Source organism: Hyaena hyaena, unplaced genomic scaffold (assembly GCF_003009895.1).
Source record: "Hyaena hyaena isolate Hyena2069 unplaced genomic scaffold, ASM300989v1 scaffold_730, whole genome shotgun sequence".
NCBI classification, from domain to species: Eukaryota; Metazoa; Chordata; class Mammalia; order Carnivora; family Hyaenidae; genus Hyaena; species Hyaena hyaena.
In genome coordinates, this window is record NW_024081363.1 from 663,741 (window position 1) to 691,266 (window position 27,526).

The following is a 27,526-nucleotide window of genomic DNA, read 5'->3' on the forward strand; positions in this document are numbered from 1 at the left end:
ATCATGAATAGACTCAAATAACATGAAGTTCAAGGTTGTTTAGTCAATAAGAATGCATTTTACATCTGGATGGTTTTCTGTTAGTTATTAAGCTCATCCAGGATAACAATGAATCAAAAGAAGGGAAGGGCAATAAGACTGGAGTGTGGAACTGGAACCCATCAAGAACTACAGGCGAAGGGAGAAATGACTGACCGTCAACAGAAATGAGAAGAGGTCTAACAGGCCACCGAGAACCTAAGCTATACTGAGATCTTCGTGTCCCTTTGTAGTCTCAACCTTGAAGGCCCCGCTCCGCACCAAATTAAATGTGTCAAATTGCATACAGATGTTGATGTTGGGGCACCTGGGTGGCTCTGTCAGTTGAGCATCTGACTCTTGATTTTGGTTCCCGTCCTGATCTTGCAGTTTGTGGGCTTGAGCCCCACATCATTGCACTGAGCTGAGCCTGCTTGGGATTCTCTCTCTCTGCCCCTCCCCCATGTGCATGTGCATGTGTTTTCAATCTTTCTCTCTCAAAATAAATAAATCAACTTAAAAAAATTTTAATTGCATCCAGATGTAATAGTAAATATGATTCTGGACTGTAAATAGTTGAAAACGTTTTATAACTGCTAAATTATCACTAGGTAGTTTATTCAGTATCAGCTATAATTTCCAGACAATTTTCTTCCACCTCTGGGAACTCCTGTGGAAATCTAACCTACAGACTGTTTTCAAACCCTGTGGACTTGACAGATTTAACAATTAACAAGGGTTAAAATGATGTCATGATCTGAAGACATTTGAACAGTTATTTCAATCCCATCATTTAAAAAATTTGGAGCCAATTTCCTTGCCAGGCTTCAGTTTTAGAGGACCTCCTCCCCCCACCCCACTACCAAATTTCATAGCTTGACTTGCTGGGTCCTTAGTGCCTGAAAGTGAAAACGGCCAGAGGGTCCTTTCTGTCATTTTGCCAAGAAGGCTCAACCTGTTTGGATCTTTTCTATCAGAGCTCCCCCCACAGGATGCCCCACCAGGAATTTTACAAGAGGAAAGCTTGCCTGGAATGCTCCATCCAAAATCGTCTGAGTTTCTGCTTCCTGCTACTCTTAGCACCACAGAAAGCAAGAACAGGAAGGGAAATTCTAAAATGCTACCCAACCCGTGTTTCAACAGTTCTCCCTCTCAAGCTCAACATAAAACCTTTTCCTTCTGTTAGAGTTTATTTGATAGCTCGGCATGATTATTTGAAGTCCTTTTTTATTAGATCTTAGCTGGCAGTCACCACAGTGAATAGATAACATCTCTACCCCTTAATAATAAACACAGAAGAAAATGAGAGAGTAGCAGGGGTAAACATGGATCTTGTTAAATGTTTCATACCTCTCTTTGTTTGGCTTAATGTTGATGTCACCAATGATATGGATATCTGCAAATTTTATCCTAAATTTGCTCAGAAGGGAAGCCATTCTGAAAATATAAGAGAGAATTAGTTTAACTATTTTCAGTCAAAGAGGTTTGTGTGTAAGGGATCACAAGCAGTCATGTCTTATTTCAGCCTCACTTTAGACAAAGGCTGTGGTCAGTGTTTGATTTTCATTGCAGTGTATTAAATGTGGACCACACGATTCCACTGAAGGCCAAGAGAAATTCATGCAGGGGCAAACCCTGGAAATAGAAAATCCAACTCAGCATTCTTGGTCTAGGGAAGACAATACAGAGCCGTACATGCTTCCTTATCATTTGGGAAAAAAGGGGACAAGTTTTAATATTACTGTTATTACCTTGCTGATTTTTATAGTTACTGACCTGTAACCATAAGGGCTATCTGGAAGGCTATCTGGAAGGGCTCAGGATGCAGTCCTACCATAAGGGACCAAGGGCTGCTCCAGGTCACTCTTCAGATTTTCACCAGAGACCTTTGGATGCACCATGGTCTCAATATGCTTGTTGCCTCCACAGCCACATGTCAGCTCTCTGTGACTAAATTAGTGACCAGGCTGCGAACTTACATGGTGGGCACTTATTTATTTTTTTAAATAAAAGAGTTTTCAACAGTTATTCATTTAAACAACAGACAAGAAAGTAGGGACTCAGATACGTGCAGTGACTGTGACATAGTTTTGCAGCTTGTTGGTGGCAGGGCTGGAACACGGGTTGGATTCAGTCCTTGAGTTCTATTTTAAGTGTACTGTGCTATAATGACCACCACAAATCAACAGATTTGACCCGCCCCCAAGAAACTGTTGAACACAAATTCCTTCGGGCTTTTCATTTCTTATATACATTTATTAGTCAAACCAAACAAACAACATACAAGATAATGATACTCTCGTTCAAGACTAGAAATGAGACGTGTGTCAAATTCCCTTTTGAAAGCATTTGTGACAGGGGATCAAGGGACATAAAGACAGTGATTATAAAATGTATGCAATTTATCGACCAGAAATCCAAGTAGACAGGCCTACCGCAGTGGCTTTACCTTTAAATCTGTTGTGCCTCAAAAGCGCTTAAAGTTCTTAAAATTAAAGCATTAAAACAAGAAACATCCCCAGTGTTCTAACACGAGAGTGATGAGTTACTCACGCAATTTTTTCTTCTTCAATGCGGTTGATCTTCCCTCCAACATAGATCCTTAATTTACAGTCTTTCCATTTTTTTCTGAGAGTCAAGATATAGGGGATAAGGAGTGTTAACCCTGAAGAAAGAGTAAATTATGACAGAAAGTATGAGCATATCTCACTGAAAGGAAATGAATAGCCTTATATCTTTATTCATTCCCACATTTGTTGCTCCTAAATAATTTAAAGTCTCTGGAAAACACTAAAATATTATTCTTAAATTGATATCGTTTTCATATACCTTCCCATGCAGTTTGTTAAATTTATCAACACAGTAATTCTGCTCCCTAGTGTATATTCTGGAATTGTTTTTACCTCCATCGTCAAACAACCACCACACATCAATTGTGCCTTTTCCTTGCTTCTTTTTAAACTGGGTGCTGGCTTCCACCAGTTTCTGGTTGAACTCCCCCACATGCATCGACTGGATTGTGCTCATGCTGCTGTCTGTAATGAAAGAAAAAGTCATATACCTATTGGTCTTTTGAAGAAAGAAGCAAAATAACTTGCCAATAGATCTGTTCAGGAAAAAAGAGGAAGGGTCATGAATTTGTAAGTGTTTTTTATACTTATAGGTAAACGGCAAGCTATGAAAAGGGGAGATAAAGGTGAAGTCCCACAATAATTTAGATCACCTTCAATAGTTCAAAAATATATGGTATTGGTTTTGCGATTACATTTTTCATTATAAAGCAGTGGATTATTTTCAAGTCCAAATCTCCAGGGTAGAGTTTCTTATTTAGACAGGTCACAATGCTAAGTTATCTGATGCACTAGCCCAAATATCCCCAGTTTTCAAGATTTCAGATAGAACTCAATCATATTTTCAAATTTACTTGAAAGTAGGAAATGTGGTGATTGGTTTTCTAGAGATAGACAATAGAATCAGAAGTATTCCTTCATTAGAGCATTCAGTGAGTACAATTGGTATAAATTCCACGAACGCCTGCATCATGAAGGTGGCTAGGGACCAAATGCATCTTGACTCTATGACCCTTTGGAAACTAATGTCAGCCTGACTTGTTCCTCTGTTTTCAAGGAGACTTGTGAAGCTAAGGGAAAGCCGTGGAGCTCCCTGAATCTCTATGAATGAGATGAAGGAGGCCAGGAAATACAGAAAGACAAAATTCCTTTACTGGAATTATAGATAAGGGTGCACATAAAATACTTAAAAATGTTTTTGATGCACTTTCCACTCTACCAAGGATACACTGAAAGTCCACTAGGGAAGGAGGCCAGTGTTTGATTTGAGCAGGACCTCACTCCTATTTGCCAGTAGAGGTTTCCGTTGCTACACTGTATATATTATTTCTCATTTCCATGTCTTTTAAAGTTGTGACTTTATTGCTCTATTTCAAAGAGATGATGTCAGCCAAGTGCTTAGAGTCAGGCTGACAGCTGCTTCCGAGCCTCCTCTCTGATCTGAGAGGTTCTGAAGATGCTTTGTTCTGTCTTTTGCTGCTTCCAGGTTTGGGGCCTGTCAGTTCTGAAGCAATTATCTTACATTGCTTCTATCTCCCTAGGACTGCTGAGGGAGAAAGTAAATATCTTTACAAAATGGACCAAACTCCGCCCCCACTTACATGCAAATCAAAGCATCCAGAGGACTCTTGCATTAGTGCCTGGAGGTAGGGTTTGTCCTGATCTAGAACTCAAAAGAGTTGTCAACCAACAAGAGCCCAGAGCAGTGAAGGGGCCTACTTAAAAGTTGCGTTTGAAATTTTAGGTGCTGGAAATAAAACACAACATTATTTGGCTTTTCTGAGCAATGAGACATGTTGACTTTCAGAGGAGTACCTCTTTGCCAAAAGATTTGTGATGCAGAAACAGGCTTCCAGAATAAATAATAAGTCCCTTCTCATCAATAAGAATATTGGTGCTTCCCTCCTCTCCCATCAGCTAAAGAATAGTATTGGGCTATGACTTCTGAATTTTCCATTGCTTTTCCAGACAGTAACTAACATTGAAAAACTGAATGGTAGAGCAGATTCAATGAATAGTTAACATGTCTCATGAATAAACCAAATAACTGAAAAGGAAAGAAGATAGTTGGCATCTAGATGGTCTTATTCTAATATTTGCATTCTGAAAGTCCTGATATACCTCCAGCTTGAGATTCAAACATATTATTTTCCGAGACAATGTCATGTTAAGGTGCACAATATATAATAGGCTTTCCTATAGCCCATGGAATATTCCAGAAACTCGAGGGTACTTCTACTATTTGAAGGGGGGGCAATGTTTATATTTCATGTTATTCTATGTAAATATATAAAAATATTGTGTTATGGGTAAAATTTTGTCCTTGGGCTACAGTAGGAAAATGAGCAAACAGGACCAAACTTTTTCCAGGGTATTAGAAGCCCTCATTGAAGGCCCAGAAGCCTGCTAAGATGCAATTTGGATCTTTCTATTTGACTTGAAAACCCTCCCAGAGAAATGATCTTTTCTGAGCCTCATACCAAATGACTTCAGGTAAGTACAGGATTATTTGTGTACGTTAACATTATAATTTCCTACCAGCAGAGGCCGCTATGGACCTCATTAAACTCAAACCCACAGTGTTTCTGGAAAGAAAGCAATTTTCTATTTTCAAAAAAGTCATATATTTGAATCACCTGTTTATAAATTTTACAAAAAGTTCTCATTCTGTGGTCTTCCATTCCTGCAGTGCATACTGGACATTCAGAGGTAAGTGTACTTCTCAGCTGAAACTTCAGGTAATTGGTATTAAGGTACTTCCTAGTTCAGAATTCTGGGTTGTGATAAAGATGGTTGCTTTTCTGAAATTAGAGTTCTAGCTGGATCCCCTATTTACCTGTACTTGTCAACTTTAAGTCTCCTTAAATGTCTGCAAGGTGTGTGTGTGTGTGTGTGTGTGTGTGTGTCTACAGATAAACCCATTTGGGTATTGGTTCTTAAAGTTTCTAGTCCCCTTTCCATTTTAACTACGAAACGTCTACTTTATGGCACTCAAATCTGCTTCAGCACTTTAGGACTCCCAAACCAAATATTATTATTTTAAAATTAATAGATGGTACAAAGGGCTCAATGTTATTGATGAATGACAACAACTTCTACATTTTATCTGTGCTATTGTCTTGAAAGAAATGTCTTTCAGTCCTTAGCTACACTCAATGACCCCAACATCTTAGATGCTGACTTCTGACCCCTATAGATACTCAAGCAGTGACTCATTTCATACTCTTTCTGGTAAATTTTAAAAGTACTTACCTTTCTTAGGCTTTGGCTTAGTAATGTTCAACTTGCTAGCTTTTTTAAACAAGCCTCGGATGCCTCCGCTTCCTTCTTCACATTCGTTATCTTTGATAGTGGCTTCCAAAGCCAGCCTCTCCTGTTCTAATTTCTCTAATTCATCTAGTAAAAGAAAACAAAAATCACTTACTTAGCTCCGTGACAAAGTTTCTAGGAGCAATCTTATAGACTATTTTATTTTATTTTATTTTTTTAAATGTTTTATTTATTTCTAGGAGAGAGAGAGAGAGACAGCGTGAGCAGGGGAGGGTCAGAGAGAGAGGGAGTCACAGACTGAAACAGGCTCCAGGCTCTGAGCTGGCAGTCAGCACAGAGCCCGACGCGGGGCCCGAACCCACGAACCGCGAGATCATGACCTAAGCGAAAGTCGGACGCTTAACCGACTAAGCCACTCAGGCGCCCCTCTTATAGACTATTTTAATATAAAAGCCATGTGTATGCAATACAATTAACATCATACGATTTTTCCAAATGATTATTAAAAGGTAATGTATATCAGTAAATTATATTCAGAAAGAATAACTAGCTTGGAAAAATAGCTCTACATGTTGTTATAATACACGAAGTCACTAGGTTTTTATTTGTGAAGGCAAGGGAGGCTATTTAATGACATCTTTATTCACTTCTGGCAAAAACCAAAAAGCCAGATCCACTGTCCATAAGATCTTGTACACTGTACACCACTGATTTACTGACCTAAACTACTGCATCAGATATTTTACAAGCAGAGGTGACAAAATTACCAAAGCGTACTGGTATATCAGGCATACAACAATGCCTCCTGAATTGCAACATAAAACTAGACAGCAAGAATTAAGGAAAGGTAACCTTATATACAGGCTTATATGGGCTCTGAACAGAAACTACAGTGAAAAATATCCACGAACAATTCTTTCTGATAGGCAAAATGCTTTCTGGAATGAGTGACCAAAGTGAAAGAAAGAAAAGCTGAGGTTTCTGTGCGCCTGAGTTCAAATTGCTCAGAAGGGTCTCACAACACTCTGGACCAAGAGTCCAGCTGTGCAGCTTCCTGTCCAGGGCTTAGACCCACTATCCAAGCTTTGACGTTGCATCTGGCTGCCTTTTATCTTTTCTGGATTCTGCTTGTGACGAATAATTCCTAGCTCCTATGTTATGCCCTGCGTGCCTCTCTGACCTCCACCTCCACTGGGTCAGGGTGAATAAGACTTTAAAAGCAGTCATGGGGGGCGCCTGGGTGGCTTAGTCGGTTAAGCGTCCGACTTTCGCTTAGGTCATGGTCTCGCGGTTCGTGGGTTCGAGCCCCGCGTCGGGCTCTGTGCTGACTGCCAGCTCAGAGCCTGGAGCCTGTTTCAGTCTGTGACTCCCTCTCTCTCTGACCCTCCCCTGCTCACGCTGTCTCTCTCTCTCTCTCCTAGAAATAAATTTAAAAAATATATTTTAAAAGCAGTCATGGGACAGTGCTTAAAGAATGATGGGCATTCTTGCTTACAGTAGGCAAGTGGCCTCTTGTCAGATCCCCCCATCTCCTTGCTTGCTGAGAACACAGCCTTAGAAAGTGAGCAGTGTTCTGAGGAACAGAGTAGAAAACTTAGATTCGGTGTTACAAAACACTGGTAGGACTTCGGTAAATGTCAACCGTTGGAACCTTGTTACCTTATCTATCTGGGAAGCGAAGCTATACAAACTCTAGATTTATCAATTATGTACTAACTAAATCTGTCAGGACAGTCACATCCCTAGACGGTGTTGTTATTCAGCTGCACAGAATTGTCTGGCCTCTTTCCAGGTCTTAGCAATTAATCTTTTGCCAGTGGCATGAGATTTAAGGTCAAATCACCCATGTGATTTCCCCAAAGCTTCAAAGGTTCTCAAGATCAGCAGCTATAGAAAATCTGAGAAATTAGACTGATGGTATTAAAGCTCAGACAGGAGTTGCTTACCCCTGACTTTCAAAAGGTGAACACAAGCTGCATTGCACCGGAGGTCATGACCGATTACAGCTGTGCTGCTGGCTTTATGTGACATTAAGCAAGTCATTGACTTTTCCTATGCCTCTGATTTCCTATCTGTGAAATGGAAAATTGTAACCCTTCCCCTTTCCCACTCTTCCAGCTTTGCGAGAAGAATAAACAATGGTTTCTGCATGGTGCTTTGTAGCTCCTTAAAGACCAAAGCAACGAGCGTGCTCTATAGGCAGTGTATTTATGCAACTTCTGGAAATGGTCTTAGTCGTGCAAAGCAAATTGAGTATTTTGAGAAGCCTGGGAGTTATTTTAGCAGTTACCATTTTATTGCGCACTCTTTGGGTGCCAGGGATTGTGCTTCGCATTATTCCTTCCCAGATGCCTCTTGAGATAGTTGTTGCTATTATTATCCTCGTTTTGTAGATGAAGAGACTGAGGCTCAAAAAGGTTAAGTGATTGGTCTGATGTCACCCAGAAAATAACAGGGTTCAAATGCAAAGAGGCCCGCTTGACTCCAAATCCCGCACGTTTCCCTCTATGACGACCTCTTGTTTTTTGCTCATTACTGTATTTCAGATGTGTTCCTTTAACCTCCAACTCTTCATTGTCAGGCGAACCTGAACACTCTCAAGCACGTGGTGTAATGCCAGGTTAACTGCCCTACACTATGGTCCCTCAAACGTACCATTTAAAGGGAGGACCTTAAAGATACAGGTACATATGACAGGCTACCCCAGAGCAGCAGTAACGGCAGCATCCCTAACCTGGGTAATGGCACCCCAGCTATCATCTACCATTTGGGGTGCTGTAGGGGTCATCTGCAGGGCCCCCTACCCTTTGAAGTAGTCTGGAAGGTGCATATTTGTGAGCGTCTTTGGGGGCAACTACCGGGGCCACGCTGGGGAAGGGTTTCTTTGGCTCTACTTTTTTGGCAGGCTCCAGCACACCCGGTGATCAGGCACTAGCTGCCACGTTCTTTGTCCTCTAGTTTGGACAAAGGAGGAAAAAAGATAAATCCTCCTTTGTAACAGAGTCAGATGGCTGAGTGAACTGGGAGCCACTCCAACTATTTGCTCAAAGGTATGTACACAGCCCATCCTGGACGGAGCAAACTGCAAAATCCCAGGCCTCCGAGCCAAAACCAGACTTTGCTTGAATGCATCCGATTCAGCAGTCCCCTCGAAGACAACAGACAGAGGCCAACAGAGAGAGTCTGTTCTAAGGGCTAAAATCTGCTTGCTTGGCCATCTTGGATTTTCAGATTCAGGCAGCGGTCTGCTCCTTTGCACAGTGACTTTGCAAATTCTTATTAGAGTTAATTCTTAATTATTCACTTCATAGGTGATCTAAGGCCGCCTCCTGTGCAGTCCATCCTTTTCTAATTTCAGAGCTAAGCAGAAGTGACGGTTTGATGATCTGTTCTGAATTATCTATTTGGTGTACAGCTTGCCTCTGTTTGCATGCGAGTCGAAAGTAGACTTTGTCAAACATTTCAACAAGAGTACTGGCCAGCTGACTTGTGGAAGTCAGTGTACCGTGTACCATTGGCCGTGTACCATTGGCCACAAGGCGGGGAGCCAAGGGACTATGAATGGAGAAATATAAATGGATTTCCACGAGCATGAAAATAAAAATTACTCCTTCCTTCACAACTGCATCTGTGATGTTCAGGATTCACAAAGCCCTATCCGCATAATCTTTTATTTGATCCCAACACCAGTACAGGGATTAGGCAGAGCTAGTGGCATTCTCCCCATTTTACTGGGAGGGAAACTTGGGCTAGGATAGTTCAAGGTTGCATGCTGGTAATGCAAGCCTCTTGCTTCCAATTCTAGCTCCCTTCTTAGTATCCTTCCTCAGCAATAGGCCCTGACTGCCAATAGCTGCCTGTTGAAGAAATCTACAGTCTGCGTTTTTTTTTTTTTTTTTAGAGAAACCATCCCTAAATTTCCCAATTAAGGACAAGTTTTTAATGCTCTATATTTCCATGATACTCTGCTTCAAATTTTATTCCAGTAGCCATAACTGTGTGACCTGGAATAGAGTTTTAAGATACGCTTTTTTTTTTTTTTTTATGCCCTCTAGACTGCAGATTCCTGGAGGGTGGCTTATTTCATACTTCATCACCTCCATTTATTGAGAGTTTATTTTGTGCCAGGTACTATGCCAAGCACTCTGCAGCCATAATATCCTTTAATCCAAAACAATACATCTGTGAGCTAGGTGTTATAATTACTTCCATCTGAAAATGTGAAAAGTGGGACACAGAGAAGGTGAGTCATTTGACTAAGGTTACACAGCCAGAAAGTGTCAAGCTGGGATTTGAACCCATGCCCAACTGATTGCAAAGTCTGTGCTTAGACTTCACATACTGCCTCTCACATTCCTTAGCTGTGCTCAACCCTCCCTGCTAGTGCCCGCCACCATGGTAAACACTCAAAAATAGTTCACTAGAATAAAAGAACAAGTCAATGCTATTCAACACGGTTCAATACAGCTGAAAGTATCTCAATATGGAAAGCAAACAAGTGAATAGTGGTCAGGGATGAGCGTGTGTAAAGAACTATGTGGAGGGAGGGGGTACAAAAGGCAATGTCGAAAAGAAGTGGGGTTAATGCCATATACAGAGTTATCGAGGACCTAATAGGAGCTGTTGGCACAAACCAGGCTGGAATGTGACAGAAGGTAGAGCAGGCAGGACTGATCAGAAGACTGAGAGACAAGGAAATGGATCCTAGCCTTAGAAAGGAAATTTCCTTGGAAATGGGATTTGAATCTTCCATAACAGATAATTCTATAGTCTATCACAATTTATAAAACCACAATGTGCGCGCGCACGTGCACTCATGAGAAAGAGAGAGAGAGAAAAAGAGCCTGCCTTTCTCTCATTCCAAGATTGAGAGAGTTCCTGAGGTTCTAATGACAGAAGAAAAAGCTTAGACCTTTCTGTTCTCTCACTTGGTTTTCAAACCAATTGCTCAGACACAGCCCCAAACAGTTCTCATGGAGAGCACAAAGAGTGACCCTGTTCCATGTCTTCATGCAAATGCCCAAACCCCTTGAACAGTAGTTACTCATTTTCAAGTCCTTTAGAAACTGATTGTATGATAGCCAACCAGACTGACTATAGTTTGAAATTCAGTTTAGTTGTCAGCTTCCCTCAAAGGTTCTATCCCCAGTCTTTTCTTTTCTTTTTTTTTTTAATAAAAATGTTTTCGGACATAGGCATGAGTCTACACGTTACGATTCACTTTGAATCTCAAGGATGGAGAACAATCAATTATCTGACAGCAGAAAAGGGAGCAGGGAAACCCACTTAGGAATTGCATCGCCTCCCACTTCACAGCATACTTCTCTTTATTAATTATTAAATTACGATTCTTTCCTTGGTCAATCAACTCAAAGCTGTAAATGCTCACATGAATCAACGTGACTTAGCCCAGATGAAGTCTCATTGAATTGAAGGCAGGAAGCAATCCTGCAGTGGTCGTCTTCCAATCAAGTAATTATTTACCACCCTGCCATCTGTCTTTATTTTGCTAAGCTACTCCGTCAGACACGGCAGAATCTCCGTGCTCTGAGATGGTCATAAATCGTGTAGTACTTACACGGAGCACTTGACCGCAATATATTGCGAATCACGTTTCATCATTTTATTCCTACCAGTACAATTTGGACTCTTTGTTGTAGTTGGCAAACTTGCTAAATACCCCTGGGAAGCGAACAATATGAAATATTGCAGTTTTTGTGTTGTCAGGCAGTAAATTAATTTATTAAGAGAAACTATCAGCCATCAGTATTGGATGAGTTGCTGCAGTGTACAAGTTAGAATGTTATGAGCATCGATCTTATTTATATAAAAAAGTTATTCTCCTCACATAAGCCTGTGACACAGTATAGAAATAATTGTCATTAGCTGGTAAATTACCTATAAAGCTGATTTCTATTCACTGCTTTATTAACTACAGTATATGGGCACTCTGAATTGCTAATATTTCCTTTAAATTATAATCTGTGATGACACCATGGTGCCTGTGTTGGAAAAGCTATGATGATAATCATTAACATAGTGTAATGCAATACTTAAGATTTATCAGGCTCTTATTAAGCCCTATATTACAGTATAATATAATGAAACACAAGCTTATTTCTTCCAATTCAAAATCTAATATGAGGGTGGTGTCATAAATTACATAAACTTCAAAACAATGCATGGAAATGTGGCGTAAAGTTAATTTCTATCATTATGCTGTTGTTTTTCTGCATGCTCTTCATGTATTTGTATAACACTTTTTTGTTTACCCTAGATAATTGGTACTTATAATTATTTTATTGGCATCCAACTGTATTTCCCTTTCTTGACTAAGAAGCAGAAATATTTCAAACATCAAAGTTGATATAAATTGGACACATCCCTTGGGAAATTAAGAGGGTATGTAGTTCACTGCCATGATTCTTTCAGAAATACTACAAAATTTGCTGGCTGTATTGCCTCACAGGACTAAATTGATGGTGCCTTTTGGTGGATGGAGCAGGAAGGGATGGGAGTGATATTTTCCAGCTATATCACCTCTTTCAGCTTGAGGAGATGAAAATAACATACAAAGCAAATGTGTAATCTTAGTCAGTGTCCTCTCTAGATCTCCTTCTTAAAAGGTAGACTGGCAGTTTCCAACAGATACAGGTTTGAATCTCACCTCTACCAATTGCTAGCCTTGTGAATCTTGGGTAAACCTCAATTTATTAGCTGTTCAAGGGGGGCAAAGATAGTACCTTCTTCAAAGGGTCTTGGGGATGACAGATGTTATAATATATCTGAACATGAGGCATAACATGCTAAAAATGGTTCAGAGTGCCTGGCTGGCCTAGTAGAGCATAAGGCTCTCGATCTCGGGGTTGTGAGTTCAAGCCCCACGCTAGGCATGGAGCCTACTTTAAAAAAATGTTGGCTCTTATTGCTGCTAATGTATTAAGTTCTACTAGAAAAAATATAAATTAATTACGAACACTGAGTGAGAATTAGTATATCCTTCTGCAATAAAAGATCCATAAAAGAAAATAGTGGTATTAAAAAGGAAGCCTGAGGGCACCTGGGTGGCTCAGTGGGTTAGGCGTCCGACTTTGGCTCAGGTCATGATCTCACGGTTTGTGGGTTCGAGCCCTGCATTGGGCTCTGTGCTGATAGCTAGCTTGGGGCCTGAAGCCTGTTTCAGATTCTGTGTCTCCCTTCTCTCTGACCCTCCCCTGCTCATGCGCTCTCTCTCTCTCTCTCAGAAATAAATAAAACATTTTAAAAAATTAAAAAAAAAAAAAAAAAAAAGGAAGCCTGAAGGCACCAAAGAACTCTTTGCTACATTTTGCACAGGATAGATTCCCAGTTATATCTTTTAAAACTCTTCATACATAATCATAGAATATACACATCACACAATAGGTTCTCTATCCTATATAAATGCTTGGTCTTCAATTTCTTCTTCTTTCTCCTTTTCCCTTATAATACACTGGAATGGCTGCATCAGGAAGTTCACCTAATCCTCTTACACTGCCTTCTGTTATAAGGGAGACAATCACACATGGCCAAATAGAATCTGGATCATCAGGCACTGGCACTCTCAAATCCCTTGCAGGCTTTTCCTTCCTGCTGAATCAATCCAACAAAATCCTGATCCTCCTCTACCTGGAGACTAAATGCCATGAGAGAAAAATGACGCAACTAGAGAGCTTGCTCCACCCTGAAAGAGAATTTAGACCATTCTGCACAATCTTCCTCAATTTATCACTCTACCCTTACAAATCTACATACCTAATCATCATTCCTCAACCCTTTTGCTTTAATTTTAGCAGATGAAATGGTTTTTTGTTTGTTTGTTTCAGACCAATTCTTCCATCCATGCCCTTACCTTGATTCATCCTATTCCTATTCCTTCAGAATCTTACTCCATGGGTAATCCCTTTTTTCACTTCCATCTTCAATCTCTCCCATTATCTTGGGCCCATTTCCCCAGTCTGAAAACATGACCCTCTCTTCCATTCTAAGGTTGATGGATTTTCCTCTGGTAAATCTCAATCTCATTCCTCTCCTTTGCATTCACATTTCTCAAAGTGGTGGGCCACATCCATATTCTCTGCTTAGTCATCTCTGATTCTCTCCTCAACCCATTCCAACCCAGATTCTGCTAACACCACTCTACAGATATTATTTTCACGAAGATGATCTGTGCTGTGTCAATTGCATTTCATTCACAATATCACTGGTATTTCTTGCTGCATTTGACAATGCTGATGATTCTTATTTTGAGCACTCTGTTCCCATGGCTTGACACCACAGATTCCTGGTGCCTTTATCTTTCTGAGCACTCCTTTCCTGCTCCTTCTTTGGGTTTTTTTTTTTTCCCTGTCCCTCAGGGCTCTCGACTACATGCACTCTTTGGATTATATTTTCCAGTGTCACTGTTTCAAGTTTTACCTGAACTATGATGTCTCCTATATCAGTCCACTCATGTTGCCATAACACATACCACAGACTGGGTGTTTAAACAATAGACATTTACTTTCTCATAGTTCTGGAGACAAAAAGTCCAAGATAAAGGTGTTGGCAGGGTAGTTTCATTCTGATCCTCACTTCCTGGATTGTAGATGGCTGTTTTCTTCCTTTCCTCTGGGTTTGTCTGTGTCCTCATCTCTTTTCGTAAGGACACCAGTCATATTGGATTAAGGCCCACCCTAGTGATCTTATTTTATCTGACTTATCTCCTGAAAGATCCTATCTCTAAATACAGTCACATTCCGAGAAATTAATTCACCACAGAACTCTGGGGGAACATAATTTAGCCCATAACATCTCCTAAATCTGCATCTCCAGCTCACACTTCTCCTTTAAGAACAGGACTGTCTAACTGCCTATTGGACATTTCTGGTAGAATTTCCCACAGGGGATGGTTTAAAACTGAACCAGGATATTGACTTCATTAAACCCACTCTTCTCTTTGTGTTTCCCATTTCCAGAGGCAGTACCACCATTCATGCAGTCATCCACGGGTTCTTTTTCACTCCTTTTTTCACATCCAACCAACCCCCAAATGCTGCTCTTCGTGTCTTCAAAGTACCTCTGTCCTTTCTTCTCTATCCCTAGCTTTAGTTCAGGCTGTTTACTTCTCTGCCTTTGATTATTACAAAAATCTTTTTGTCTCTCTATTTCCATTCTGGCCGTGTAACTGAAAGAGTTTGAGGTGTAAACCCTAATTTGACCACATTACTCCATCACTTAAATCTCTTCAATGGTTCTGCACTGTCTGCAGAGTATTTCCACACTTTTTAATATGAAAAATGAGGCTTTTAAAATCAGGATCTTACATCAGCAGGCTCAAGTTTAACTATTATCTGCTTCATACTTCCTACTTCAGTAACCTGAATCCACTTTGGGTAACCCATATACCCCATTCTTCCATAATCCTGTGTATTCTCACCTTTAATTGATGCTCTCCTCTTTGCCAGGAATGCTGTTTCCCAAACTCATTTCTCTCTCACTCAATATTGCCTAGTTAACTCTACTCATCCACTAGATCTCAAATCCAAGGTAATTTCCTCCAGAAAGACCTCTTGGAGTAAGATGCCTCTCTCTCTCCCCCTTATACTCTATTGATATACTTATTAGCACACTAATTCATTTTGCACTGTCATTTACACCATGCCTGGTACACAAGAGACACCCACAAAGTTTCTCTTTAAGTGGTGGTCATCAGGGGACTCTGTTTTGAAGTTCATCTGAAGAGGTAAGCCATGAATTAGTGCCCTGACCTACTGTTTCAATGACTATTTAGATGTGTCCTTTATTTCATTCATAAGCTTAAACATAAGTTATAACATAAACCTAAGTTTAAACGTAAGAGGGTATGTTTAACATCTTAAGATTAAACAAGTATACTGGGGTGCCTGGGTGGCGGTTGAGCGTCCAACTTCACATCAGGTCATGATCTCATGGTTCATGAGTTTGAGCCCTGCATTGGGCTCCGGTGCTGACAGCTCAGGGTGTGGAGCCTGCTTTGGATTCTGTGTCTCCCTCTCTCTCTGCCCCTCCACTGGTCACACTCTGTCTCTCTCAAAAATAAACAAACATTAAAAAATTTAAAAAACAAACAAACAAACAAACAAACAAGTATACCAAATCCTCTGAGGGAAAAAAGCAGAGTTACTAATCTGAATTAGTGTTTCTGCCTCGGATTTAGATTAGTGATGCACAGCATGGTACATTCAGGCTCATTTCCATGTTGGCTGTAAACCAGACCATAGACTCTTAAAAACAAAATACATGGTTTTTCAAGGAAAGAATTAATCTCTATTTTCTCAAACATCTTGCAGAAATTAATTCAGCAGTTTATTTTACCAAAGGTATTTATTTTCAGTGATGCTGGCTTTGTGGTTCTGCGATAAGAAGAATAATTTATTACTGCCCTGGATTATTCTGTATTTCTGTTGAGCAGGACAAAGGCCATTTATGTTAGCAATGGCAAAAACACTGGGGAAGTGTATACACCTCAGGTCAGCACAGGAACGTAAGCTCCATCAATAGGGGGTTTTGTCTGTATGGTACACTGCTCTACCCCCAGCACTTAGAAAAATACCAGGCATGGAGTAGGTGCTCAATATATATTTGTGGCTTGAATAAAAGTACATACCTTGCACTTGAAGAACCTGAGAGATGTCAAACCCTTGGCTGATTCTGACTATGACCACACCAATCTCAAAATCAAACGCATCACTGAAAATGGAAGCAAAGTGGTTAGTGATTTAAATGACTCCTTTAATCCTGAGGTTTTTGCACTAATAGTAAGAGAGTCTAAGATTCTCAATTACAAGATTTTAACATAACTAAGCTATGAAAATTCACTTTAGAATACAGTCAAGAGCTGATGCCTTTTCTGTTAGTTTGTTTTTCTCCCTTTATGCCTTTTAAAAATATATTCTGGATAAAGGTAACTAATTCATTTACTCTGGAACCAATTATTCAAATAATACTGTCACCTAGAATTTTGATTAAGAGCTTGTTAGATGCTTTTAAAGTAATTGTGTCTTTTCTAACGTAAACAAAACAATCACTGAAATATTTAGAACAGAGAGTTTCCAGGCTGCAAAGACCCTTTGAAATTATCAGCAAAATCCCTACTTATGGAGAAATAATCCTACAACATTTCTGACCTCAAGTTCCCCGTTAAAAATATCTCCAGTTCCTGTAAGGAACTTTCACCATTGACTGTGGGCAGACTGTTTGAAGCAATGCTTTTTCATGACAACCCAATGCTGCTGGCTGTTGTGACTTCTCTACACTCAATCTAATAGAATTAGATTATCTAGAAGGAAAAGAAAGGCTCTCTTTCTATTAGAAAAGTAATATTCTAAAAATATTTTAGAATATTTTTCTTTCTGCTCTAATTATGGGGCAAACCAATTAGTACTTTGAGTTCATTAAAAATTTTCTCCTTGATTCCTTTGTTCAGTCTCAAATGGATCTGTTTCAAATGGATCTGAAGCCTAGGACCCTTTCCATAGCAGGTCACCCTCTGCAAGAAATCATGCAGCTTGTGATTGTCTTACCATAGGCAAGCACATTCTAATAGCCAAAGTGAACTTGAATTTTCAAATAATGATATGAATAAATTCAGTGAAATATGAATAGCCATTCAAAATTCAATCCGTAAATAATCTTCACTTAGCAACACAGACCTAGCAAAAGTTGCCACAAAATAAATTCCTGATAAATTTTGTTTCTAATTGTCCTTGATTGTAAAAAGGACACAGTGGGTTCCACAAAAAATATTTGAGTTCTGTGCTAGGCAGAAAAGTTTTAGACCATCCCCCCCCCCCCCCCCCCCCAACAAAGACATCCACATTCTAATCCCAGGAACCTGTGAATATGTTACTTTAAGAGGGCAAAAGGGACTTTGAGGATGTGATTAGCTTAAAGACCTTGAGATGAGGAGATTAACCTAGATTATCTGTGATGGTCCAGTGTAATCACCAGTGTCCTTAAAGTGCATTTGGGAAGCAGAAGAGGAGGTCAAGGCAATGTGATATGACCCATCAAGAGTTTTGAAGATGGAGGAAGAGGGCCATCAGCAGTGGACTGCTCTAGAACCTAGAAAGGGCAAGGTTAGGGATTCTCTCCTAGAGCTTCCAGAAGGGAATACAGCCTAGCCTACACCTCGATTTTAGCCCAGTGAATTAGTGTCAGACTTTCAGCTCACACATCTGTAGGCTATTAAGTTTGTGTTATTTTAAGCCACTAAGTTTGAGGTAATTTTTTATAGCTGCCAATAAAAATCAATACAGATTTGAATTGAAATTAAGCCAAACCTAAGAATATTATAAGCATTTAAAATCTCTTATCCAAAGAAAAATGATAAAATTCTATATTATTATAATAATACCCCCATGTTAACAATAATACTATGGATTACTCTAACTCACAAAGCCAAACAAAATAGTTAGAAAGGGAAATATAATACAATACGGATGTATGATGGTCTTCCCTTCTATATCGACCTCACTGCTGTGGTAGTAAAGTCATCTAACTTTACTGAGTCAGCTAAGTTTTATACTAGTACAAATCTGAGCCACCTTAACACTGAACTTTACTACCAAGAAGACCAATTATTAACTTGGTATAAAATCCAGAAGTCTCCGTGGTCTAAGATTACTGGGTTTGATTATTTTGGTCCCTTTGGATTCCTAGAATGTTTGGGATGGAGGAGATGTTGGAAGGTCATTTTGTATTAATTAATGGACACTTAATGACTGAGGGTTTACATATGTCTTCTACTTGCTTCAACACTTTTCTTCCCAGAGATGAAGATTAAATTTCTTCCCTCTCCATCCCCCTTCTTTCCCCAGTGGTAAAGAGGAAATTTTACTTTAGAATCTGGATAACAGAGAGCAGACCTAATCTATTTCCAAGAATGGTCAGCAACTGACTGTGTTTCTAAATATATCAAAATGCTGGTTGGTGAACAGGGTAAAATTCTACCCTGATCACCTGCTGTAGCCTTAACCTACTGAACTTAGGTAACACCAGGGGTTACATGGGAACATGTGGCATCCAGGGTTTATACCCCTGGGAAACACAATTCAGGAGAATGCATTTAGTACACAAGTTCCCCATATTAGAAGGACTATTAAGTGAATTAGTTTGGTCAGTAAATGCGCAAAAATTTCAGAAGATGAAAATTATATTCTTATACTTCTTTTCAATACACTACAACTAGAATGCTTTTATAATGTTCCTTAAATCTCCCCCAAATAATAATACAATGCTCATTCTAGCAGGGGCCAGGACATAGCCTGGTATAAGAAGCACTGTGTATACATGTGCTTGTTTTGAAGAGGTGAAGATTTCGTTCCTGTGTATTACAGACTTTCAAAGTTCAGCCAGACTTCTCCGGGCACATTCTCTACTCTGTTGCATGGAATCAGAGCAAAGCCAGACTCCAGGCAGAATAACATCGATTTTCAGAGCTGTTGACACAAGATGGCTGTTAGCATAGCTAACATTGCCCCCCTTGAGACAAATTTGGCTAAATACTTTCAAGACTGGAAGAAAGGCTCAGTTTCCTAGAATGGCCACTGAGGATACTCTGAGCCTTTCTGTATGTATAGAATTCATTTTCACGTATGCAGAAGAAGGAACCAAGCCAGGCAATACTTCCGCTATACGTGTACTATTAAAGACAGCATAGCGTTGTGGTCATGAGCTTAAACTTTGAATTTGGATAGTCCTGGGTTGGAATTCCAGCTATGTCACAACTGTCATTTTCTGCATGTTACTTAATTTTTAATGTCTGCATCTCTACTTACAAAATGGGAACAGTATTAGCACTTACTTCAAATTCGTCTTGTGGGAATTAAATGGGATAATTCGTGTTACGGACATTAGCCTGGTGCCTGCTAGTCTTTTCAAGACTATCGTTATTACCTTTGTCCCAAGACTTTTCCAATATGTAGATATTGGATGTCTGTCACATCCCATTTAAAACTCACTTTTTGTCCTTAAAGCAACCCAGAGACACTGACGTATGAAAGCCTCACATCAGCAAAGAGGGATCTGAAGCTCAGGGGTAGTAAACTCCTTATCCAGGGCTCAGAGGAGACAATGGCTGAATGGGAGACACCAGCCAATCCAAGATTCCAGGTGTTTTGAAAGATCACCTCCTTCCTTACTTTGCTTTTAATCTTATGAATGGGTTTTAAGGCTACAACTCTTAATAATCACCTATTTCTGTGACACAGAGTTTCCTCCACCCTGCTTCCTCTGACACTATGATCTCCTCAAGTTCTATTATTGACAGTGTTTCTTTCACTTTGTAAAGAATTCAGAGTACCAGGGAACGTCGTCTTCTCAGGCAATTTAACCTGGTACAACAGCCCCTGTTATGTACTGCCCTGGTTAGTGGTTTGTAAACAAGAACACGTCTTGAAAGCCATCACTTACTGTATGATTCCCACATAGTTCTCAATCTCTGTCAAGGGAGCTTTCCTCCAGTTTTTTTTATATCCAATCACCAGAGTGTTGGGTTTCATTCTTCCTAAGCCCGAGGCCTAAACAGAGAAGATAAACACATGGGCAAGCCTTTCCACACCAGGAAACTACCACCGCAAATGAAAAATAATGTCCAAAAGAGCACCGAAGTAATGTTCTGAAGATTCTGAAGATTAGATTACATTTTAGTGCATGTCCTTCATGCCCGTACCCAAGCATAAAATAGAAAGATTAGTTCTAAATCATCTCAGCCATAAATGGATTTTAGATGACAGAAATGTAGCTTTTCTAAATTAGCAGTCATTTGCATTTCTTCTGACACACTCATTAAAATGGTTCAATAATTTAAAATCAAGTGAGGGTCGGCTTAACTGTTGGCACGCGTGTTGTAACTTAGTGGTTCAAAGCTCATTTCCACCTGTTTTATCCATAATGTCATTAGCAATAAAATCCATGTTTGGAAAATTCTTAGATACAAGGATCACTGAAACTTGTACTTCTATTATTTATTGAAGAGTAACGGAGCTATGTCTCTAGGACCTAATCTTCTGACAGTATCATTAATAGCCATCTTCCAGATCAGGTTTCACTCCCGCCCCCCCCCCCACTTTAGATGACAGGATATGGCTTCCAGTTAATTAAACTTAATTTGGCAATATTATTGAGCACCTATTAATTGCAAAGTGTTATGTTAGGTGCTGTGGAAGAGCAGTAAAGCATATTCTTTGCTTTAAGGAGCTTGGAATAAGGTGAAGGAGGCAAGGTACACACAAATAATTATAATTCAAGTGCACACACAGTAGGAACTCTTACGGAAGCCTAAAGGAATAAAACTTGAATTCCAGCTGCGTCTTCATGGATGGCTTCAAAGGAAAGGTGACATTCATTCCGGATCTTGCAGGCCGGTTAGAGGTTGACAAGCATGGAAAAGAGCGCAGTGGGAGTGAAGGAAGAACACTCTGGGTCACAGCAAGAGTGAAACCAGTGACCAGAGCAGAGCACGGGAAATGGGACAGTGGTGAGTAGGCGGAGACAGGCATTGGTGGAGGGTTCCTGAAATAAGCTTTGCCTCCACATCTGTTGTGCTTCTCCTAGAAATGTCCTGCTGGCCAGACAGCACCTTAGAGCCATCGCTTGGTGCTCAGCAGATACACGGCAGGATGGAGGGGATCTTTTCTGTGACTACAGTTTGGGAATGTGGTCATTTGTACCATAAATTCTGAGACGCAAAGGAGGCTTCATCCAAAATGGCATAATGGTCAGTGTTTCCCTTTAATACCACCCTATCTTGCCCTTTGTACCCTACTTTTCTTTAAGGAAGTTCAAGCGAACATGCTTTCTGCATTGTCAAACGTTTTATGGTTTCTTCTGGATTAATGTAAGACTTGTTTTCCAGGCCTGTGCCTGTGTCTTTTCTCTCCCTGCTTATTCCATGTCAGACCACCTGTTCCTTATGGAAAATTTTATTATTTCACCAATCTTCCATGCTAATTGTAGCTTAAATGTGTAACCTTCCCAACATATTTCACCCTAGGGCTCCTGGAAAGTAACTCACTACATACAATTGTCTTCTTAAAGTGACACCTATTTCCATGGTTTAGCAAATTAATAACAGGTGAAAAGATGCTCATTGGGGGTAATAGGTCTTTCAGAATGGTTTCTCGGCATATGCAGCTACTTTGCAAGAGTTCTTCCAGAATATTAGGGACAGGAGTGTACCAGATAGTCCTAATCTCCAAAATAGTACAGTTTATTTTTTCTTTCCTGCCTGCATAGGCATCGGTGTCACCTGGGCATCATCCTGAATTTTGACATTCCTGTAAATGGTAACTCTGAAAGCAAATACATCATTTGGTACATATAGAATCAAGGCTTTCCAGCCATATTGAAGACAAAATGATTAGAAAGCCAAGCCCTACAGTTTCTTGGGGTCTCTTGGATTATTTTAAGAATACTTCACCATTCTATTATGATCAAAACTCGGGAGAGATTCTGTGTACTTATTACGGGGGGGCGGGGGGGAGGAAAGAATAAGGGAGAAAAAGATAAGAGAACCGAGGGCTTCGGTGTTGAGCCACAGAGATTATTACATTTTATTCAACATTCTGGAAATAATTTAGGAGGATAGGGAGATTTTTCGCCCAGATCACCATGCATTTATTTAGTCGAATCTAGCAGCCTGCCCTCACGCCATTCGCAGAAGAAAAAAGGAGCAGAATGCCAGACTTGAGCATTGCTATATGCAGTATGAGATGCAAAAATAGTTTGAAGTTTTAATAGGATCCTGAATGTCGTCAACCATCAGAACAAATTTGCATTTCAATAAGTGTGGGGACAGAATGTATGCTGGTGGCCAAAGGCAACCTCATTTTCCATTTCCAGCGTTTCATCCATAGTTCATTGTAATAGAACCTCTCTGCTTTTGTTTTAGTTTTGCCTCTCCTCGGGAATTCACAATGAATTCCTTAACCATCTGCATTGATCTCTGATGCTGGGCTGCCTAACTGGAGCCATTCTTTTCAGGAGCCTCATTAACAGGGAGTGCTAATTGTCTTTTGCCTCTGTACTCCTTCCCTCAATGCCAGCCTTACCTGAAGGAGACTTCGGACACCATCTCTGAAACAGTCTGCTGCTACTGCAGCATAAAAAGCCTTGATTTTGTTCTTGATAAGCCAGGCCTGCTTTTTTGCCATACCACTGTTCATCTCTTTAACACACAGCTTGCGCGGTCCCTGTATGACACGATGAAATATTGGTTAGAAACCCTGCTATTATCCATTGCACTGCTGTTGTTTTCTAAAGGACAAAAATAGCCAGCAATGCCCCATCGAGTTAGGAAGTGGGAAAGAGGGAAAAACACCTCACTAAACAGGGTTCACGCAGACTCAACCTCTTGGAGGAGGCCTATGCTGCTCCCATCGTTCACTTTCCACCCAGAATGTCCAGATGCATTAACACCTGCTTAATTAACTGCTTCATGCCAGTGAAAGAAGAGCTGAGAGCATCATGGCACAGGAGGAAAATGCTGAAAATGAGACTGAAGAAATTTAGGACAAATACACAATCTGACTCAATAGCAAGAGGTATGTTTAGGACAACTAAGGAAATCTCGGCTAGACCCCAATCTGAAGAAATGGGCAGAGCTCGTGGGAGCCGGAACATGGTGGGTTGCCTCTTTCTTTGGGTGATGGTGACATACTCCCATCCAAATAAGTTACGATTCCCCCCTCACTCAATGAATCTGGTGGGAACAGAAGTTCACATACTGCGGTACAGGAAGAATAGGGGAGCTTAAGAGAGAAGAAGGCAGGTATTATGGTGGTAGATGAAACATTACACAATTTTAAGATTTGAGTTCCGGAAATTCATTTTAACTAAAAACCTGATTCTTTGTCTTCTTCCTCAAAGGTCCAAGCCAAGTCTTTTCTTTGCAAGTTTCAAATCACCCTGAAAAGTGTTTCTGATGATCTATAATGTGCCTGATAGGATATGAATCTACTTCCCTAGGAAATTCTTTCAAGTCATGGACAGATTAGGTATGTTGTTGAAGTGTCTTAGATTTCTTACAAGCCACCCAGGATCTGGATGAAATGCAGTGGGTAGGTCTGGAATGAGGCTTAAGATTCTGCATTTCTAACCAACCCTCAGGTGACATAGATGCTGCTGGTCCTCAGGCCATGCTTGGAGTCACAGTCTTAGAGGGTCTCCGATTAGAGAGAAAGGGCTTGGAACAGATGAAAAAGATACCAGGCTTTGTGGTCTGCAGAAGTGGTTTCAAATCTAAACTTGGCCATTTGGAAGAAATTAATTATTTCTGAGCTTTGCTATATTTTTCTGAAAACAGGATAAAATCTCTATCCTGCAAGGTTGTTTTGAGCAGTAATGATAAAGTGCCTAGTCTGGAATATAGTAGGTGCTCATTCAAAGTTGGATGCTTTTTATAATACTAAATGAGTTCTCACAGTCTTGTTGGAGCCCCAGAACTGTTTCTACCCCTGTGTTTGTTCTACGACAGAGTGCTGAATAGGGAGCTGGCTCTGGCACTGACTGGCTGACACCCCGGTGTGTCATGCGCCCTTCCTCTGTGTGGGTCCTACATTTATAAAAATAAGGGAATTGTCTAGTTCCTCACTGTCCAATATGATAGCCCTTACCCACTTGCTGTTAAGCATCTGCAATGTATCTATTCCATATTGAGATGTGCTGAAAATGTAAAATACACACTAGATTTTGAAGCCTTACGATGGAAAAAAAGAATGCAAAATATCTCATTAATATTATTTATATTGTGCATACTGAAATAATATTTAGGATGCATTACATTAAATAAAATATGTTAAACTTAACTTTTCTTGTCTCTTTTTACTTTTTTGAGGGCTACTAGAAGACTTTAAACTACATATGTGGCACATATTATGTTTCTGTTATGCAATACTAGATGACCTCTGGTCACTTCCATTTTGATATCCTATTTGAATTGAATCAGATTCTTTGTGTACTAACTTTAGTATGTTTTTCTAGAACCTGCCAACTTCTCAGAAGACTTGTAAGAAATGTTTCAAAACCGTTTGGATGGCTTACTTTACAGTTAAAAAAAACAAGAACCTTAAAAGATGATGGGTAAGTAAAGATACGGGGAGGGTAGTTATTAAGCCAGAAGACCTAAACTGTAGAAAGATACGCCATTATGGATAAAATTCTGCTTAGGGTTCTAGAATGTCCATACATTTTGAACTATTAGTTCTCCTTGGGCATTCTAGACTCCATCAACTGCAAAGAAAGAAGAAATATTTTTTTCAGAGAAGCTCAATGGTAACAACATCCATGCAAGAGAAGAACAACCAACAGCTAGAAAAGGCATTGGGCCATCAGTATATTGAGTTGTGCCACAATGACTGCGACCCCTGGGGAAAGTGGCATTGATTTAAATAAATACAGTCAAATGTATGTCTGTTATTGTTACAAAAACCCAGATTAAGCATTAATTGTGACAGAAAGATTTACTTTAATGCCTAAATTTGCCATATTGAGAAGTCATAAAAATATTTCAGACAGAATCTCTCTTTGCTAAAAAGCGATTATAATATCATTGGCGCACACTTACTAATGTGAGGCAAGGCTGCAATCCAAATGTAGTAAGGAAAAATAAGCTAACAAAGAGGGAAGACATACTGGAATATAATTATTCAACATTCAAATATGTCATAGTCACAAAAATGATTTTACCACTCAATTAAAATATTGTAGAGATCAGCTCAGTTAGGATCCAAAATATGAATGCATAAATTAATTCAGGGTTTGAACAAAGAAGCCCTAAAAATCTTGTATATGTTATAACTCCGACATTGACTGAGAAAGGGCAAAGAAATTCTGATTATTTAGTCTGGAGAAGTAGTTGATGGGATGCTACTTCAAATGAATGAATATTACAAAAAGAATTTGCAAATGAGTTCCAACATCATTAGGAACAAATAGGGAAATCTGGGCCAAAAGCAACGTTCTTTCCAACTTTCATTTTTCAAGACACTGAGAGTCTTACTGCTCTGTCTTTGCTTTTATTGCCGCTCTGGTTGGAACTGTGGGAAAGAGAATTTTCCTTTCTGATGTGGTCCATATTTCATCTCACCATGTGCCTAGTGCCCATTCTCAGGTCATTTCATTTCTCCTGCATTGTGCCATGTCACTCTCTTATGAACATCACTGCAGAGACTCGATGACTAAAGAATAATAGATGCATCTATAAAAAGGCATCAGCTTGGTGGCTGTGAACGTTGACATGAAGAAGAGGTTGAAGATAGAAGAAAAAATGAAAACTTGTGTTTCCTCTGGCTCATCTGTGCTTGAACTGCCCTCTGCTGTGCCAGAGTTAGGAGGCGGTTGTGTTCCCTGAGTTTCCTGAAGAGTGTCTTTGAATTCAAACAGAGCTTTAGGTTTTATTAAGTTGTTTTCTAAATTTTAAAGAGGAAAAAAAAAGAAAAAAGGAAACAGTAAGGGTAAAATTTTGTTAAAAGGGCATCTACATAAGGATCCTGGTGAAAAGCTATCTGTCATCTCCTTTACCACGAAAGGAGAGAACAGGACAATCAAGGCTTGAAGAATGTGAAAGAGTAGGCAAACATTAATCAGAATAGATCTACATCTTGGCATGCTTATGCGAAATGACTAGAATATCAGCACACCTCAGGTAACATTGCCTCTGGGGAGGGAGAGAGCCATGAGCTAAGTGATTTTCATAGGGACTTCAGCTCAAGCTGCAGTTCGTTTCATTTTAAAAATGAGTAGAAACATTTGTGACAAAAATGTTAACAGCCATTAATTAAAAGAAGTAGAATATGGGTGTCATTTTATTTTATATAATCTAATCACATGAAATTGCCTGTATTCAACCATTTTGACCAACAAAAATGTAGATTTCAGATGCTTCAACCTAATATTTCTCTTCATTTCGAAATAAAAAATAGAAGCAATCTAAAAAAATCTCTCTATTTTTCAGCCACCAGAACAGCACAATGTACTTAATAAAAGATGCCACTGTACACTTGAAAGCCTTTTGCAGTTTTAAGACAAACAAAATTTAGAAAAGAGCTAAGTATTGCATTTGGGGGAGGGCAATAAAGGCTTTATCTGATTTGCATTCTAAATCCCAGATCAATTGGATCAAGTTTCCATCTTTAAAGTATATTTGTCTTTGATGTGTTTTAATAAAAAATACCCTGCCTTTGAACTAAAGCCGAGAAGTATATGAGTGAGTGGCTGTTGGGCACACATGATGCCTTCTCCCACAGGGAAGGTAACTGTGAGCTGGCAGCATCTGATTTTTAGAACTGAGCAGAGTGTACCAGGAGAACTAAGGGTATATACATCCAAACTAGGTTCTTATAATGATTGATTCTATTATCTCTGTAACTCTTGTGAATAATTGAGGAGACTAATTGACAAAGAAAGGCAGTGTGTTTTTTTGTCAGGCACACAGGGTAGAATTAGTGGAGACTACAACCCCAGACTTAATACTTGCCCGTTGCTGAACCCACTGAATTAAACTATGCTTGACAATATGCGAAGACACTAGAAGGTAGAGTCCGACTCCCTCTGAACGTTCTATGGTGATAAGAATCAAGTACAGAAGAAGAAGAAGAGAATTAACTTTTGTTTAATATAAAGCCTCCTGG

General features: G+C 39.7%; 1 protein-coding gene across 3 annotated transcripts in view; it reads right to left on the bottom strand.

Moving 5' to 3' along the window:
* The window catches only part of SLC12A1 (solute carrier family 12 member 1), a 96,855-nt gene that overhangs the window by 10,261 nt on the left and 59,068 nt on the right, over positions 1-27,526 (bottom strand). For all 3 annotated transcript variants that reach the window (XM_039218038.1, XM_039218037.1, XM_039218039.1), the window contains exons 17-23: positions 22,949-23,089; positions 20,310-20,416; positions 16,504-16,586; positions 5,841-5,984; positions 2,922-3,053; positions 2,572-2,683; positions 1,369-1,455 (exon numbers count right to left, since the gene is read on the bottom strand). In XM_039218038.1, coding sequence (XP_039073969.1) covers positions 1,369-1,455; positions 2,572-2,683; positions 2,922-3,053; positions 5,841-5,984; positions 16,504-16,586; positions 20,310-20,416; positions 22,949-23,089 — 806 coding nt within the window. The remainder of the gene's footprint in view (positions 1-1,368; positions 1,456-2,571; positions 2,684-2,921; positions 3,054-5,840; positions 5,985-16,503; positions 16,587-20,309; positions 20,417-22,948; positions 23,090-27,526) is intronic.